General features: G+C 35.2%; 1 protein-coding gene across 1 annotated transcript; it reads left to right on the top strand.

Annotated features, from left to right (window-relative positions):
• Positions 1-317: 317 nt before the first annotated feature.
• Positions 318-17436, top strand: LOC123523249 (putative nuclease HARBI1). Its single transcript, XM_053549214.1, has 9 exons — positions 318-443; positions 4853-4926; positions 10618-10683; positions 11041-11172; positions 11449-11521; positions 13221-13286; positions 13578-13590; positions 13962-14142; positions 14820-17436. Exons 1-9 carry the CDS (start codon positions 318-320, stop codon positions 14908-14910), a joined length of 822 nt encoding a protein of 273 aa, XP_053405189.1. The 3' UTR covers positions 14911-17436.
• Positions 17437-18737: the final 1301 nt, after the last annotated feature.

Here is an 18737-nt window from a genome sequence, read left to right as displayed (position 1 = left end):
ATCACTGATCATGTTTAAAGCGTGGAAAGTGCAGTTTTGCAACTTTTTGTCAAAAAGTTGAAGATTGAATAAGGCCATAAAAATATTTAGGGTCAGGCCAAAAATTTAAGGTAGGTCGGGATACCGGAAACAAACAATTTTTTTACGCCTTATGATTAAAATAATTATGTTTTGCAAGAGGAACTCGGTATGACAAGTCTTTACTTAAATTTAATGTTTCAGCTTTATCACTACACAAATGATTTCAACACAGAAATTTCCAGTCTCAGAAGTAGAGAAAAATTCTAAGTGTTTTCCACTGGTTTACACTCATAAAAATGGCAAAGTTCAATTTTCCACTGATTTCCACTACAGTTCTGTGGCATTTGGTGGAACTTGTGTTGTCATTTGGTGGTAAACAGTGGCAATGTAAGGAAAAGCCAACAGTTTCCCATCAAATGCCAGTATTGTCCATCATATTTGCCATCTGATGTCACTGAATGCCATACAATGCCATGAAAAATAATGGAAAATGATGGACATTTGTGGCATATTTACAGAAGGGCAGTAGACTACATAACTAGAACAAGGACTTCAGTTCAGTTATGACTCTTCTTGGACATAGAAATTAGTAAAGTTTCACATACCATTCCATATTTCATTTGATTTGGCTTTGAAAATTTGAACACTTGCTTACCATCATGTTCACACTTTGCCTTATAGTGCAAGACTGTCCAAATTCACAAATGCAGGTACATTGTCTTTACTATTCTTTTTTCTTTGTCTGAAAATGTTTTACAATGTTAACTTTACACATTATACTACTGTGATACTATCCATTGTTTGAATAGATGAGCACGCTGTCAACAGACAACTCTTGTTAATTGTATGTAATAGGATATCCAGTTAAAGAGTGGTTAAGACTACTGATTTCGAATCAGTTTTATAGTCAGTTATGTAGAGTTGACCCTCACTCGTGGCATTAACCTATCATTTAATGGCATATAGCTTTGAAACTTCTTTTTCTAGGTCAATTACCAACCTTACTAGGTCAAGTTCCATAACTCTGACATGTATTTTGAGCAAATTATGCCCATTTGCAATTGGAAAATCCTGGTTACAGTTTTACATGCAATTTACTTTCTCTAAAACTAATACAGATGAAAAACCTATTGTCTACTGTATCATGTACAGATACACTTATTAGTACAGACTTTTGTGGGGCACCAAATATACTGATCCCTTTCATTTTTGTGTCGGAATTTGATGACAATAATATTCTGTCTCCATTAAGCATGTCTGCTTTCCAAGAAGGTGACTGAGAAATACTTGGACAGCGCAGTAAAAAGGAGTCCATTTCTTCGTCGATTTTTCTGGGCTGTAGACATATTCCTACGTCTTCTAACTCATCAGTTCTACAGTCCTGGGTCCCATTTTATCATTGGTCGTAAGCCCTGTCTTAGCCAAAGAGCTATAAAAATAAATATGTATTTTATACTTCTTTGTCTTAGCTAAGGCTTGGTCATAAGGCCGTTCTTACGTCAACGTCGCGTTTTATCAAAAAGATCGCCGGTACGACGCCGTAAATAAGAGTCTTAACTTTACGACTGGTCCTGAGTAGTCTCAAGTTGACTGGAAAGTCGTAAAGATGGCGGCTATACATGCAGCTCAACCCTTGCGTCGGCGCCGCGCTGCCAGTGTCTTTCGTGCCAGGGCCAGTTTGGTCGAAATGCGAGATGTATCCCCATAAACCACCTGCTCTATTTTTTTTAAACCTGTTTTTAACCAACCTTGTTTCTTTGTTTTTAAACCTCTTTATGTTCACATTCTTACTAATATTCTTTTGTCGGTTGACGCGTGCAAGGTCTACGTCCTTGCAAGGTGTTCGACCTAAACGGAAGAGATAAGATAGATAATCGGACATTCTGACAAGGTATCGGCTTACCAGATAAGCTATAGGATTCCTGGAGGAAAGACTTAGACCAAATCTAACGCGGGTGACAAGCAGGTCGCAGTCGATCCCCGTTTTGACTCTGGTATTTATAAACACCTGCGAATAATTAAATACTTCGTCAATTCCTTGATATTTGCGTACATTTTCCCGTACAGTTACTATAGTAGATTAGATTTTATATTTAGCAATTTTATATTTAGCAATTATCTATTTAAAGATTCAAGGGACACTACTATAAAGTTTCGCTCTGCAGCCTGTCGTGAAAACGAATGTTTCTCATTGCAGAGTTGGTGCAGCCGTTCTGCGCCTGCGCAGAATTATTATCCATTGGAGTGCACGGCAAAATTACTCATTTTTTTGCATGTCCTCACGCATTTAGAGTATCAAATGCATAATATACTGACTCGAGGTTATGGTTAGTATCACCATGGTTACAAAATATATACATTTAAGATATTTTCTTTCAAATTTAGTTAATCCGGTATATACCGGAGTCTGTAATATATCACAGGTGCACCAACTCTGTATTTAGTCACAGCCCATGAAAACAGGAAATAATCCTCCTGCAGGATTATTTCTTATTTTCATGATACCTTTACAGATACACAGATACTTGTTAATCAGTGAATATCAAAAATATTATGCACTCTAGGAATTCTTTGTAGATCTATGCAAGGTACGTCTGATTTGTTATACTCGTTTGTAATGAAAGTGTGTGAGACTGAACACAGTGTGTAACGTAGGCAAATTTATTCGTACTCGGCCATGTTTTGAAATGGTAGTAAATTTACTAATACGATAATTTCACACTGAAAAAAAATATTGTAAGGCAGAACTTTTGAGATGTTGAGCAACCTGTTGCGCTTGCATGTGGTGCATTTTACGTGTTTAACTTAAGAACTGAACAGAATATAAAAACAAAAAACAAAAACAAAAAAACACAATAGTGACAATACTGTAGTCAATGTCTATATTTATTAGCTCGACTATTCGAAGAATAGTCCAGCTATTCTACTCACGTCGGCGTCGGCGTCACACCTTGGTTAAGTTTTTGCATGCAAGTACATACAGCTATCATTTAAAGGCATATAGCTTTGAAACTTATTTATTCTTTTTCTAGGTCAATTACCAACCTCACTGGGTCAAGTTCCATAACTCTAACATATATTTTGGGCATATTATGCCCCCTTTTGGACTTAGAAAATTCTGGTTAAAGTTTTATATGCAAGTTACTATCTCCAAAACTGATGTAGATATTGAACTGAAACTTCACATGTGTCTTCGGGGTTATAAAACTAGTTGATAGCACCAAGTCCCATAACTCTGACCTTCATTTTGGCCAAATTATGCCCCCTTTTGGACTTAGCAAATTCTGGTTAAAGTTTTGGTGCAAGTACATACAGCTATTACTAAAAGGCATATTGATTTGAAACTTAATTTTTCTTTTTCTGGATCAATAACCAACCTCACTGGGTGAAGTCCCATAACTTTGACATGTATTTTGGGCAAATTATGCCCCCTTTTAGACTTAGAAAATCCTGGTTAAAGTTTTACATGCAAGTTACTATCTCCAAAACTACTACAGATATTAAATTGAAACTTCACATGTGTCTTCGGGGTTATAAAACTAGTTGATAGAATCAAGTCCCATAACTCTGACGTGTATTTTGGGCAAATTATGCCCCCTTTTGGACTTAGAAAATCCTGGTTAAAGTTTTGCGTGCAAGTACATACAGCTATTACCAAAAGTCATATAGCTTTGAAACTTATTTATTCTTTTTCTAGGTCAGTTACCAACCTAACTGGGTCAAGTTCCATAACTCTTAACATGTATTTTGAGCAAATTATGCCCCCTTTTGGACTTAGAAAATTCTGGTTAAAGTTTTACATGCAAGTTACTATCCCCAGAACTAATGCAGTTATTGAATTGAAACTTAACATGTTTCTTCGGGGTTATAAAACTAGTTGATAGCATCAAGTCCCATAACTCTGATATACATTTTGGTCAAATTATGTCCCCTTTCGAACTTAAAACTCTTTTGATATTTAACATTTTGGGTAATCATTTTCTGCTTCTGTGACAATATTTCGAATAGTCGAGCTTGGCTGTCTTACGGACAGCTCCTGTTTTTAAAGCAGGTTGTCAGGTTCTGCCTTTTATCCTGTCATAATTGAATGTGGATATAGGACACGGCTTCCAAAAATAATGATTGCAATGCAAAATTAAAGTCAAGTCAAGTAATATTTATTTATGAAAGTCTGGGATAAATAAGACTGGTACTGTACATAGTGAGAGGTATGAGGCAGTTTAAAAGAGGTAGATAGATACATGATAGTACACATAGAAAACACAAGTTCTGAAGAGCTTTATTAGCTGCCAACCACAGTTTTAAACGGCAACTTACATTAATACGTATACATATTGGTTTGAACATATCTACATCTGAAATAAGGTTGTGATATCAAAGAGCTATAAAAATTAATGTATACATATATATAGTAGGGTAGAGTATAAGGGTGCACTTATACTTCCTTGCTAATCAGCTAGCTTTTATAAATTATAGCGACATGGTAGTGTCCCCCTTAGGTATGAGAGGTCCAGGGTTCGATTCCTTGTCAGGCCTGAAGTATTTTCAGCCTGTTACATAAATATATTTTATTATACTTCTTTGTTGATATGGACTAAATCAAAGACTTAAAATGATAGATTCTTGGTTAAAGACTTAAAGTCCGTGTCTGCAGACAGCGCCAGCAGTAAGCATTGCCCAGTGTTGCAACTTAAAGCTTCTTATAGTTATTTACAATTTTGGATAAAGATTGGTTATTTCATGGTACCTTAATTGTATCTATCATATACTCATTTCATGAATTAAGCATTTCAAAGGTTGTTGCCAGTATTAATATTAGGGTTGTTTTCAGGTACTTACTGGTTTGAGATACCTGGCCAAGGGTGATTTCTTGTCTGAAGTGGCAGATTTAAATGGAGTTAGTAGGTAAATGGACATTTCTTTATTTTCATACTGACAGCGCAGCTGTTTTAATCAAGTTGAATATGATTCAAGGTTGTTAATATTCAACAGTTTGATCTTAATTGACTTTTATAATGTTGTCTTTATGTTTCTCTTTTATATCTTTTTTGATGATGCAGCTATGGAACAAAGATAATTTATGTAAAGAAACATTAAATTTGTTTACCATGCTAAATTTCTATAATGTATTCATGAACTTGTCCCTCTTTCAATTTGGACAGTACCATTAACTGTTAAAAGGGGTGCTTACCAAAAAGATACTGACTGAATGGCAAACAGAGCAGATCATGATCAGGTGGATAATGCAGTCTGATCATGATCTGCTCTGGTGTCAAAGGCAGAATCAGTTGTGTCCAGCATAAAAAAGAGATAGCTTTTTAATTTTGTTTTTAGCTCACCTGTCACAAAGTGACAAGGTGAGCTTTTGTGATAGCGCAGCATCCGTGCGTGCGTGCGTAAACTTTTGCTTTTGACCACTCTAGAGGTCACATTTTTCATGGGATCTTTATGAAAATTGGTCAGAATGTTCACCTTGATGATATCTAGGTCAAGTTTGAAACTGGGTCATGTGCGGTCAAAAACTAGGTTAGTAGGTCTAAAAATAGAAAAACCTTGTGACCTCTCTAGAGGCCATATATTTCAAAAGATCTTCATGAAAATTGGTCAGAATGTTCACCTTGATGATACCTAAGGCAGGTTCGAAACTGGGTCAGGTGCCATCAAAAACTAGGTCAGTAGGTCAAATAATAGAAAAACCTTGTGACCTCTCTAAAGGCCATATTTTTCTTGGGATCTGTATGAAAGTTGGTCTGAATGTTTATCTTGATGATATCTAGGTCAAGTTCGAAACTGGGTCACGTGCGGTCAAAAACTAGGTCAGTAGGTCTAAAAATAGAAAAACCTTGTGACCTCTCTAGAGGCCATACTTGTGAATGGATCTTCATAAAAAATGGTCAGAATGTTCACCTTGATGATATCTAGGTCAAGTTCGAAAGTGGGTCATGTACCATCAAAAACTAGGTCAGTAGGTCAAATAATAGAAAAACATTGTGACCTCTCTAAAGGCCATATTTTTCTTGGGATCTGTATGAAAGTTGGTCTGAATGTTTATCTTGATGATATCTAGGTCAAGTTCGAAACTGGGTCACGTGCGGTCAAAAACTAGGTCAGTAGGTCTAAAAATAGAAAAACCTTGTGACCTCTCTAGAGGCCATACTTGTGAATGGATCTTCATAAAAATTGGTCAGAATGTTCACCTTGATGATATCTAGGTCAAGTTCGAAAGTGGGTCACGTGTCGTCAAAAAGTAGGTCAGTAGGTCAGATAATGAAAAAACCTTGTGACCTCTCTAAAGGCCATATTTTTCTTGGGATCTGTATGAAAGTTGGTCTGAATGTTTATCTTGATGATATCTAGGTCAAGTTCGAAAGTGGGTCAGGTGTCTTCAAAAACTAGGTCAGTAGGTCAAATAATAGAAAAACATTGTGACCTCTCTAAAGGCCATATTTTTCTTGGGATCTGTATGAAAGTTGGTCTGAATGTTTATCTTGATGATATCTAGGTCAAGTTCGAAACTGGGTCACGTGTCTTCAAAAACTAGGTCAGTAGGTCAAATAATAGAAAAACATTGTGACCTCTCTAAAGGCCATATTTTTCTTGGGATCTGTATGAAAGTTGGTCTGAATGTTTATCTTGATGATATCTAGGTCAAGTTCGAAACTGGGTCATGTGCCGTCAAAAACTAGGTCAGTAGGTCAAATAATAGAAAAACATTGTGACCTCTCTAAAGGCCATATTTTTCTTGGGATCTGTATGAAAGTTGGTCTGAATGTTTATCTTGATGATATCTAGGTCAAGTTCGAAACTGGGTCACGTGCGGTCAAAAACTAGGTCAGTAGGTCTAAAAATAGAAAAACCTTGTGACCTCTCTAGAGGCCATACTTGTGAATGGATCTTCATAAAAAATGGTCAGAATGTTCCCCTTGATGATATCTAGGTCAAGTTCGAAAGTGGGTCACGTGTCTTCAAAAAGTAGGTCAGTAGGTCAGATAATGAAAAAACCTTGTGACCTCTCTAGAGGCCATATTTTTCATGGGATCTGTATGAAAATTGGTCTGAATGTTCATCTTGATGATATCTAGTTAAAATTCGAAACTGGGTCGTGTGCGTTCCAAAACTAGGTCAGTAGGTCTAAAAGTAGAAAAACATTGTGAACTCTCTAGAGGCCATATTTTTCACGGGATCTTTATGAAAATTGGTCTGAATGTTCATCTTGATGATATCTACGTCAAGTTTGAAACTGGGTCAACTGCGATCAAAAACTAGGTCAGTAGGTCAGATAATAGAAAAACCTTGTGACCTCTCTAGAGGCCATATTATTCATGGGATCTGTATGAAAGTTTGTCTGAATATTCATCTTGATGATATATAGGTCAAGTTAGAAACTGGGTCAACTGCAGTCAAAAAGTAGGTCAGTAGGTCTAAAAATAGAAAAACTTGTAACCTCTCTAGAGGCCATATTTTTCAATGGATCTTCATGAAAATTGGTCAGAATGTTTACCTTGATGATATCTACGTCAAGAAACTGGGTCAGCTGCGGTCCAAAAATAGGTCAGTAGGTCTAAAAATAGAAAACCCTTGTGACCTTCCTAGAGGCCATATTTCTCAATGGATCTTCATAAAAATTGGTCAGAATGTTCATCTTGATGATATCTAGGTCAGGTTCGATACTGGGTCAACTGCGGTCAAAAACTAGGTCAGTAGGGTTAAAAATGGAAAATCCTTTTGGCCTCTCTAGAGGCCATATTTTTTTTTAATTACTTCCCTTTTATGTTACTATAAATAGCTTATTTAAGAATTTTTTTTTTATTATTGGCTGTAGGGAAGAACCGAGACCACTTTTCTGTGGTACAACATGAATGGTACCTCCAATTTTTAGGTGTATTTTGACATATCTGTACCTTGTAAGAATTTTTTTATACGCCCGTTTGAAAAACGGGACGTATTATGGGAACGCCCTTGGCGGGCGGGCGGGCGGCGTCCACAGACCTTGTCCGGAGCATATCTTCAACAGGGTTCGCACAGGCCTTGAAAAGTCCTTGAATTCAATGGTAGTCCTTGAAAATGACAAAAACCCTAAAAAACCTGGAAAAGTACTTGAATTTTGAAAAAAAACTCCTTGAATTTGACCTTTCACTCCTTGAAAATATTCTTCCCATAACTTTGCTTTGCAAAAAGAATTTAAGGCTTAAAATAAATCGGAGAAAATGAAAATAAATTCGTGAAATTGCAGGATCGGGTCATTCGTATGCTATTATAGTGGTCTACGGCCACACTTTATCGATATTTACAGAGTGCTATTTCTACTATATCACCGTTTGCATGTTTCCGTTTCCGTTTAAAAAAATACGGGGAATAATAACTCGCAATTTTTAGCTATTTGCGAGTGTTTCCAGTGAATTAAAATGAGTAAAAAAAATAAACATGTTTACTCAAGTAAGCGGGAGACAAAAGACGAATATAAACAGTGGCTGAAACCCTATAGAGCAGACAGAACGAAGTGTATTTGTACGTCGTGTGACAAAATTTTGAGGTATCATTAGTAGGAGTGCACTAAAAAATCACAAGAAAAGCGTTAAACCTCAGCAAAATAGTGAATCACATCAATCTAATAATCGAATTACGTCATTTTCAAAGGTGTGACAAGTGATGGTTGTTTTATTTTTGCATTACATAATAAAAGTTGTTCAGATTAGGTTGTGATTTTGAAAAAAAATAGTGTAAAAAAGTCCTTGAAAAGTACTTGAATTTTGTCTCTGATATTCTGTATGAACCATGTTCAACATGCATGGAGGGATTTTGATGAAACTTGGCACAGTTGTTCACCATCATGAGACGGAGTGTCATGCGCAAGAACCAGGTCCCTAGGTCTAAGGTCAAAGTCACACTTAGAGGTCAAAGGTCAAATTCAAGAATGACTTTGTCCGGAGCATATCTTCTTCATGCGTGGAGGGATTTTGATGAAAGTTGGCACAATTGTTCATCATCATGAGACGGAGTGTCATGCGCAAAAACCAGGTCCCTAGGTCTAAGGTCAAGTCACACTTAGAGGCCAAAGGATACAGGAATGAAAAATTCAAGAATGACTTTGTCCGGAGCATATCTTCTTCATGCATGGAAGGATTTTAATGTAGCTTGGCACAGTTGTTCACCATAATGAGAGGGAGTGTCATGCGCAAGAACCAGGTCCCTAGGTCTAAGGTCAAGGTCACACTTAGAGGTCAAAGGATACAAGAATGAAAACTTTGTCCGGAGCATATCTTCTTCATGCATGAAAGGACTTTGATGTAGCTTGGCACAATTGTTCACCATCATGAGACGGAGTGCCTTGCGCAAGAACCAGGTCCCTAGGGGTAAGGTCAAGGTCACACTTAGAGGTCAAGGATACAAGAATGAAAACTTTGTCCGGAGCATTTCTTCTTCATGCATTGAGGGATTTTGATACAACTTGGCACAAATGTTCACAAGCGTGAGACGGAGTGTCATGCGCAAGAACCAGGTCCCTGGGTCTAAGGTCAAGGTCACACTTAGAGGCCAAAGGTCAGATACAAGAATGACTTTGTCCGGAGCATTTCTACTTCATGCATGGAGGGATTTTGATGTAACTTGGCACAATTGTACACCATCATGAGACGGAGTGTCATGCACTGGTCCCTTCTTTTGAATTACTTCCCTTTGCTGTTACTATAAATAGCTTATATTGTAACTTTTTCATTACAATCGTAGGGAAAAATCGGGACCACTTTTCTGTAGTACAACATGCATGTTACATCCAATTCTGAGGTGTATTTTGAGCTATCTCTACCTGGTAAGGATTTTTGTGTGGACTTGTAATTTTTTTTTTTTGATTTTTTTTTTTTTTTTTTTTTTTTTTTTTTTCTCTTTAAAGATTAACTTCCCTTAGTTGTTACTATAAATAACTTACATTGTAACTTTTTTATAATTGACCGTAGGGAAAAAGCAAGACCACTTTTCTGTGGTACAACATTGATGTTACTTTCAAATTTTGGGTGCATTTTAAGGTATCTCTACCTGGTAAGGATTTTTTTTGTGGACTTAGAAAAATAAAAGAATTTCAATAATTTCTAAAAAAACAAACATTGTAAACAACTAGAAAATTAAAATTCCATTTGCAAATACAGATGCTAGTGTAAAGAAATTTGCTGTGACGGGCGTATATTGTGACATTCTGGCACTCTTGTTTAAATTTTGGTTAAATTCTTCCCTTTATTTTTCCTGTGCTTTGGACACATGTCGGACTTAGATTTTTTTTGCTAAGGACTTAGATTTATTTTTAATTTCTTCCCTTTGATGTTCCTGTCCTTTGGGCTTCATCGGTCAGAATTTTGCTCCTAACCTCCTCTGATGTAATCCTTCAGGCATCAAACTACTGGCCTTATTTGAAAATAATTTTATTTGAAGTTGCTTAAAGAAAATTTCAACTATATTTTCTCATAATTCTTTTGATTGATCTTGATTACGATTTTTTTATCTTCTTGTCCTTGAGTGCAATGATAACAGGTGAGCGATATAGGGCCATTTTGGCCCTCTTGTTTAACTTTTTTTGTTATATATAAAGTCCCTTTTCTGCTTCAGGTCCAGTGCATGTCATATCATTGATAGCTTTGTAGAAGCAGTAAATGATAGACTTGACAGTATCAGGTAAGGTTGCTTTTATTTTATCATTTAAGTGTGTTTGTAAATTTCTGTATGAAACAAAGAGACTTTTAAGAGGTTAAAGTACTCAAATATAAAACATTTTGTGATGAAGTGACACAATTGCAGTAATTTTACAATGAAGGCTACCATTTGCAGGGTCTGCATCAGCCATGGCTGTATTTTCATGCATTGTTATATTGATATATTTTTCATCATTGATGAAAGGAATACATGTACATGAAAAGGAATTCAGCAAAAAACATAATCTTAAGATAGCACACATTTTAATATATAGAATTATTTTAATTATAGATATGTATTTTTATTGCCTCAGATTCCCAGGAGGTATGGATTTGGCTGATTTGAAGCAGGCCTTCTTCAAGACGGAACTTTAATACCAATCATAGCTCCGTCACAAAATGAAGAGGTTTATGTCTGTAGAAAAAACTACCATGCAATTAATGTTCAAGCTGTGGTAGATCACAGAGCAAGGTATTGTGTTTAAAGGTTTCACCTAAATTGACAGTTGTTGGAGCCGATTCCAGTCTTACATACATTGTACAAACTTTTGCTTCTTGAATCTAAAAACTGAAATAGACTAATTCTAAATTATCACATGTATGCATTTCCCCTCAAACCAATCATTTGGTAATCATTTGCTTTTGTGGTATTTTAGCTTTAAAAGTAAAGCAGTTATTGTGCTAACTTGCTAACTACTATTATTAACTATAGAATAGAAATCAATTTTTTATCATACATTTTGTTTAGGTTTATTGACTTGGTAGCTAAATGGCCAGGGTCGACACATGATGCATCCATCTTTGACAACTGTGGACTCAAGGTAAATGCATGTACATCTTTAATATCCTGTATGGAAGTGTTCTTAGCTCTGAGCCAAAGTCTTAGTTAAGCTTGGTGACCACTTAATGTCCGTCGTCCTCTGTCTGCCAACAATTTCTGGTCTGCACAATAGTTGTTTCATTTATGATTTGATTTTAACCAAACTTGCACACAACCTGTATCATCATAAGATCTTGTTGGTATGTAGACCAATCTGTTTCTGGAAGATAACTCAAGAACGCTTGAGCCTAGGATCAGGACAGTTGATAGGAAGGTTGGTCATCAGCAGCAGGTGACCCCTATTGATTTTGAGATCTGTATGTTAAACGTCAAGGTCACAGTGACCCTGAACAGTTAAACAGTTTCCAGATGATAACTCAAGAACGCTTGGGACTAGGAACAGGAAAGTTGATAGGGAGGTTAGTCATGACCAGCAAATGGCCCCTTTTGATTTTAAGTTTATAAGGTAAAAGGTCACAGTGACCAGGAACAGTTAAATGGTTCCTGGACAATAAAGAACTCTTAGGCCTAGCATCATGAAAATTGATAGTGAGGTTGGTCATGACCAGCAGATGATTGATTTTAAGGTAAGTAGGCCAAAGTTGAAGGTCACATTGATCTGTAACAGTTAACACTTTCTGGACGATGACTTGAATTTGCTTGGGTCTAAAATTATGGAACTTATTAGGGTGGTTTATCATGACCAGCAGATGGCCCCAATTGATTTGAGGTCAATAGGTCAAACGTCAAGGTCACATTGACCAGAATAGTAAAACTTTTGTATACAGTGACCAAATAATTTCTGTTCCTTGTGCAATTACTGAATGCATCAAGAGGGCATTTCGTGTTCTAAAAGCTTGTCAACACCCTGGAGCCCACATTTATGACCATATCTTCATGAAATTTAGTCAGAATGTTTAACTTGATGACTCTTATGCCAATTTTGAAATTGGGTGAACTAAGCCCAAAAACTATGTCACCCTTTCAAGTCAAAGGAAAAAACTCAGTAACAGTCTGTAGGCCAGATTTAAGACCTTATCTTCATGAAACATAGTCAAAATGTTTATCTAGGGTCAAAAACTATATCTCTGGGACAAATCAAAGAAAAAACGTTTTGTATGCTATAGAGGCTGTATTTTTCAATTGAGGTTCATGAAATTTGGTCAGAATGATTGCCTTGATCAAAAGTTTGAATGCAGGTCATCTTGGCTCAAAAACTGTGTAACTGGGTCAAATTGAAGAAAATACTTGTTGACACTTAAGAGACCACTTTTTTGGTCCAATCTTAATGAAACAAGGATGTAAATTAGCAGGGGCCCAGTAGCCAAAGGCTCCTAGACTTTTCTAGAAAATGCCCATATACCTATTGTTAAAAACTTTTTATTTACAGTCTCGGCCCTTAAATAAATATAGCTAGTATATATCTCTGTGAAAATTGGTAAAGAATATTTGTGATGCCCCCAGCCCCCCCACCACCACCCCCATTCGAAGAAGGTGCATATAGTTCTGCAGATGTTGGTCAGTTTGTCGGTCGGTATGTAGACCAGTTGTTTTCCTGATGATAATCAAGAACGCTTGGGCCTAGGATCATGAAAGTTGAAAGGGAGGTTGGCCATGACCAGCAGATGACCCTATTGATTTTGAGGTCAGTCAGTCAAAGGTCAAGGTCAGAGTAATTTAGAACAGTTAAACCATTTCAGGACGATAACTTGAGAATGCTGGGCTACGGATCACAGAACTTAATAGGGAGGTTGATCATGACCAGCAGATGACCCCTATTGATTTTGAGGTCAGTAGGTCGAAGGTCAGTGTCGCATTTACCCAGAATAGTAGAACTTTTGTGTAAATTTACCAAATAATTTCTGTTCCTTGTGCAAGTACTGAATGCATCAAGTGGGGCATTTCATGTTCTACAAGCTCTTGTTTTTATGAAATCACTGGGTCAAACATGTTTACACTGTTATGGTGTGTTTCTTAGGTGAGTGACCTAGGGCCATCTTGTTTAAAATACTATTCTGTCGTTGTCTTGCAAGGATACTATGTTTAAATTAAAACAGTTTGGAACAACGGGTGATATAACAATTTCTGTATATAGATATTTAGTTTATTAACTCGAAATTATAATGTCTTTCAAAAGCAGGCATATTTTCTCCAATGCGGTTTGTCCAATCGTCATCTCCAGAAACTTTTGTTGGGATTTCATTGAAATATAATAGAATTGAACACTAGCATTGAATCATAGCAGTTTAGTATCAATTTTACCTTTACATTAGGAAGTATCTCCAACTTTTAGACTTGAACTTAATAATAATGCTGTTGTAAATTGCTGGAGCTCATACCTATACATTTGAATTTGTTGGTGTGCATTCTTGCATGCATTTCAAAGTGTTATGTAAAGGGAAATTAGAATAACATGCTTCAATTTTTATTTCTTCAACAAGACCATTTAGAAAGACACGAACTAGGTCACCTCCTAGGTGATTCTGGATATCCACTCAGAAAATACCTCATTACGCCAGTAACAACTGCGACTACTGAGAAGGAAGTACGATTCAACCAAGCTCATTCAAGTGGCCGGATGGTGGTTGAACGAGCATTTGGAATGCTAAAATCTAGATTCAGGTTTTTACTTTTTATTTTACTTAATATTATATCTGAATTCAGGAAAGATAGTTTTACTGCTTAGCAGATGTCAGTTTGTCTGCATCTTTTTCTAGACAAAAATGTCTCTTATAAGTAAATTAAAAATAGTACGGTTTTCATTCCATTTTCATTTATCATCACATGATAGGATCAGAAAAGGTAATAACAAGTGACCTAAGTCAATAGGTAAAGGTCAATGTCACGATTTAAATGTATGGGCTCCATTCTTTATATCTTAAACATATTCAAAGATTATTTTCTTTTTACTCAGTTCAAATGTTTTTTCTTAATAAGATAATGTAAAGTACTCAACTGCCAAGTTAGTGCTTATCTGAACATTTGCATGGAATGTATTTTAAGATACTTGTTTTAAAGGCCAGACCCAAAACCTGTAGAGGAATTTCCTTGCAACTTAGGTCTTGTTTACCTCTTTATGGTTGTATAGAAAATGCTACTTAATTGCTTCTTTGTAACTATGCAGAAATGCATTGAATTACTTGTTTAACTTGGTAGTAAAATTTCCAGATTTTCACCAGATGTAAATCATAAAACTTACAAAATCTACTGTCGATCAGGAATTGATATTTTGTATGCAAATTAGGTATAAAGTCCACTAATATCTTTGCAAGTATGTAAGATAAGTTTTTGTCCTTCAGATGTTTGCACAGAACTGGAGTTCTATACAAAAGTCCTGGAAAGTGTTACCAAATTGTAACTGCATGTACAAGACTGCATAACTTCTGTTAGGAAAGAAACATACCATTACCAGATAACAACCAAGTCATTGTTGACAGACAGGAGGAGGTTCTTGCAAATACTGCAGATCTAAATGCTGTTGCTTATCGGCAGCACATCATTGAGCGTTTTGGGTAGAAGATGGATTTTCCTCATGTGTTTAGGTCAGAGTCACAGACTGTTGTTGCATGGCAGGAATTATGGAGCATTTGATCATTTTAGCTTGACTTAGAGTCCACCCAATGGCATGTTTATTCCTTGCTGGATCGTATCTATATTTTTTTAAACGTTTTTATGTCAAACATCTGTTAACAACTGAATACAACTTTATAAACTATACATTGCTCAAGAAATAATAGATCTCATCCAGTGATTGTCGTTGAATAAAATCATTGTCTGGAGGTCAGATGTGAAGGGATTATATCACAAGCACAGCCCGAATGTTATAATAATACGCATTAGAACTACAATGATTTTATTCCAAAGCAAATCAGTATGTGAGATATATTATTTTGATCCTAACACGTTACAGAGGATTTTTAAGTACATCCGTCAAATATTTGCTTGATTTTGTTAGTTACTCTTTCAACGCGCCGCTTTGACGTAAAGGCACTATGATGTAATAATTGTGAGTCATAACGGTGATTTGTTGTAAAATAACCCACAACTTTCAGCCTTCTTTGTTTCATAGGAAAATGAATCAAGTTGTGATAGAATTAATCATATATATACAGCGCAGTGCATTTATTTGAGCATTAAACTTTAATGCCTAGATAAACATACTCTACTTTTTTGGCTAATAGGATTGCATCTGATATTTTTTTGTTAATAACAGCATGTAACTTTTGTTACTTGACAACTGTATAAACTGTGTAACCTGTAACTTTTGCCACTTTTTTCAACACCATTTGGACTGTGACAGCATCTGATAATATCATGTAAATTGTAACTGAATATACCTTTTGTGACTTGACAACTATATAAATTGTGTAATCTGTAAATTTGCCCACTTAATTCAATTCCGTTTGGACCTTGGTAACAGCTAATAATACCATGTAAAATTGCAACTATTTTTACTTAGGAAATTTCATTGATAATCTCTGCTAACATCGGAATACAACTGATAAGTATGTAACGTACCTTTGACAACAACAGTGATTACTATGTAAATTGTAATTATTTTTACTAGTAAAATTCTTAGTACCTACGACAGCTGAAAATATTAAAGTTAAGTTTCTTTATAAGTATGTAGCTTGTAAATGTCAACAAAATTGATTGATATTTTTGAAAAATTTTGTAACCATCTCCTTTTTTTTTGATTTCATTGAGACCCTGCCAACACCAGATAAAACTGTATTTATAAATTGTAACTATTTTTCACTTTCTGAATTTCATTGTACCTCTGATACCATCTATTTACAACTGAATATAGTTCTTTTTGTTTGCTCACCAATATTTCATATGTGGTATTAACTAAACAATATTTGATGCCGAAAAAAACATACTGAATTGTATTGTTTATATACTGAAATGGACAAAATAATAGGATAAAAAACATATGCACAATGTTTTTTTTATTAAAATTGAAGTGTATTCAATTATTTGAACTGTGGCAGTTTTCTATCAATGATAATAGTAAACTTAGCCCGACTACTTGAAGAATAAGTAGAGCTATCCTACTCTCCACGATGTCAGCATTAGTGTTCCACCTTGGTTAAATTTTTGTATCAGTCCTTTTTTTAGCAGATACCATGATAAAGGTTCGTCATATAGCAGTTTTTATTTCCAATATATGTTTCATTGTAATTCAAAAATGGTATGAATCCAGACACTTATTAAATTGACTACAAATGTATTTACCTTCATCATGCTGGACATAATTGATTCTGACTTTGCAACCAGTGCAGATCAAGATCAGACTGCACATCCAGGTATACTGAACATAATCTGCATTGTTGAGTCAGTTTATTTAGGTAAGCATTCATTTTCACTGTTAATAACTCTGTCAAAATTGAAAGCTGGACAAGCACATTAAAGAATTTTAGTATGGGAAGGGTTTATATAATTATATGCTTATGTACAAGTAAAATGGTTATAAAACTTCCTTAACAAATCTGAAAGAAACTACAAACTATTGCCTTGCAGCAATTTACATTTCTACCAAGTTTAATTGAAATCCTTCTATTCTTACTTGGAAGGACAGAAAATGGTTTAAACCACAATGATTTTTACATGAACAAAGGACCATATCTCTTGTCGTACTAATACAATTTGACAAGCTGAGTTTAAATTTCAAATTCTACCATGTTTTATATAATTACTCAACATCAAGTAATTGATATAGTTTTGGGTGGATGAAAAGTTGGCAGTCCAGACAAAGCCACAGCTATATTCCTCTGCCTTCACTGGCAGACAGAAATGTGCTGAAACCATTAAGAAACAACAAAGTAAATAAGTGCTACAAGATTTACTTTATAATATCTCAGTTTTCAACTTTGTACATTGAATTTCATCCTCCTTTATATGCTGTCCTCTTTTATCTGAAGTAAACAAGAAAAAAAGAACATAGTGTTGAAAATCTATCTTTTTTGTACTTTTTTAAATAAGGCATAAATGCTTGCGACTTAATGCACATTTAATGCAAATCTAAAGAACAGAATTAAATAGTGTGTGAATGTGACTTGATAGATATAAAACTGTGTGTTTTAAATCCAATTAAAGGAAATGAAATAATTTGACTATGACTACAAGGTAAAGATCTATTTATAAAGAGTTGATATCAGGCTAGCGATAATGTAATTTTGTCACTGAGCACATGCTTTCCTTTGCTGATATCATATTTTGCTATCAACATGTTGAAATTTGTCAATATCCATTTCTGCTCGATACAAAATTTTCATAGATTAAGACAAAAATTGTTTTAAATCAGGATTTCCTTCAATATCAATGAGTGAAAATTCTTTTGAAAAATGGTGATAATTGATTTGAAAATTGCATGTTGTAGTCTTTTTCAATTTGAATATCAACTTCTTAGTATCATTTATTTCAAATCTAACATTGTAAAGCCTAAACAATTCTATGTTTCTGGTAAAATGCTTATTATGACATTCAAAATATAAGCATGGTCACATGACCTGACAGTTACTTTCGCTTGGTCACATGTCAAAAAGGTTGAAAATAATGTTTTTGATAGTCAAAATATCTCTTTCTTGGGTAATTGGATTTTATCATTGTAGACAAAAGAGAGGTATAATAATGCTTATTGTTAACCTTAGAAATATTAATGAATTGTGGCATTTAAAGTAAGTAAACTTACTGTTCTGTAAAAAGATCCAGGATGCCTGACAAATCATTCTTTTCTGCCAGTGTCTTGGTTGCCAACTTAAAAAACTCCTCTTGCACAGCAAGGGTTTTCACTTGCTGCTCTGCAACCTTCCTCTGACTTCTGCAGAGTGCAGTGTTTTCTTCATAGAAGTTTAACTGAGCCTCTAACTCAGTCAATGATCTAATGAAATAAAACGAGAAACAACTTAAGTAAACACTACAAAAGATAATCATATCTTAATGACATAGCCAGCTTTCAAATGCAACACTAAGTTTATTTCTCTCAAACAGATTTCAACAATAAGGCCCTAAAAGATGTCCTAGCTACAATGTAGTTAAGTTCATATTCATTGTATTCTTTATTGATACAGCCTTAAATTCTCATCATTATACCCCCACAAAACAAAGTTTGGGGGTGGTATATAGGAGTGAGCTTGGCGGTCGGTCAGCCTGTTGGTTTTGCATGGTTTCCGGATGATAACTCGAGAAAGGCTTGACCAATTTAAATATTTTTG

Source organism: Mercenaria mercenaria, chromosome 8 (genome assembly GCF_021730395.1).
Source record: "Mercenaria mercenaria strain notata chromosome 8, MADL_Memer_1, whole genome shotgun sequence".
NCBI classification, from domain to species: Eukaryota; Metazoa; Mollusca; class Bivalvia; order Venerida; family Veneridae; genus Mercenaria; species Mercenaria mercenaria.
This window is presented reverse-complemented; position numbering and strand designations above follow the sequence as displayed.

Bases quoted from the DNA above. Each gene is read 5' to 3' on its own strand.
- LOC123523249 (XM_053549214.1), top strand. From the start codon at position 318: ATGGCAAAGTTCAATTTTCCACTGATTTCCACTACAGTTCTGTGGCAT. The intron at 11,522-13,220 runs GTAAATGCATGT...AAACCATTTCAG, and splicing joins TTGACAACTGTGGACTCAAG to GACGATAACTTGAGAATGCT. The intron at 14,143-14,819 runs GTTTTTACTTTT...TTTGTCCTTCAG, and splicing joins ATGCTAAAATCTAGATTCAG to ATGTTTGCACAGAACTGGAG.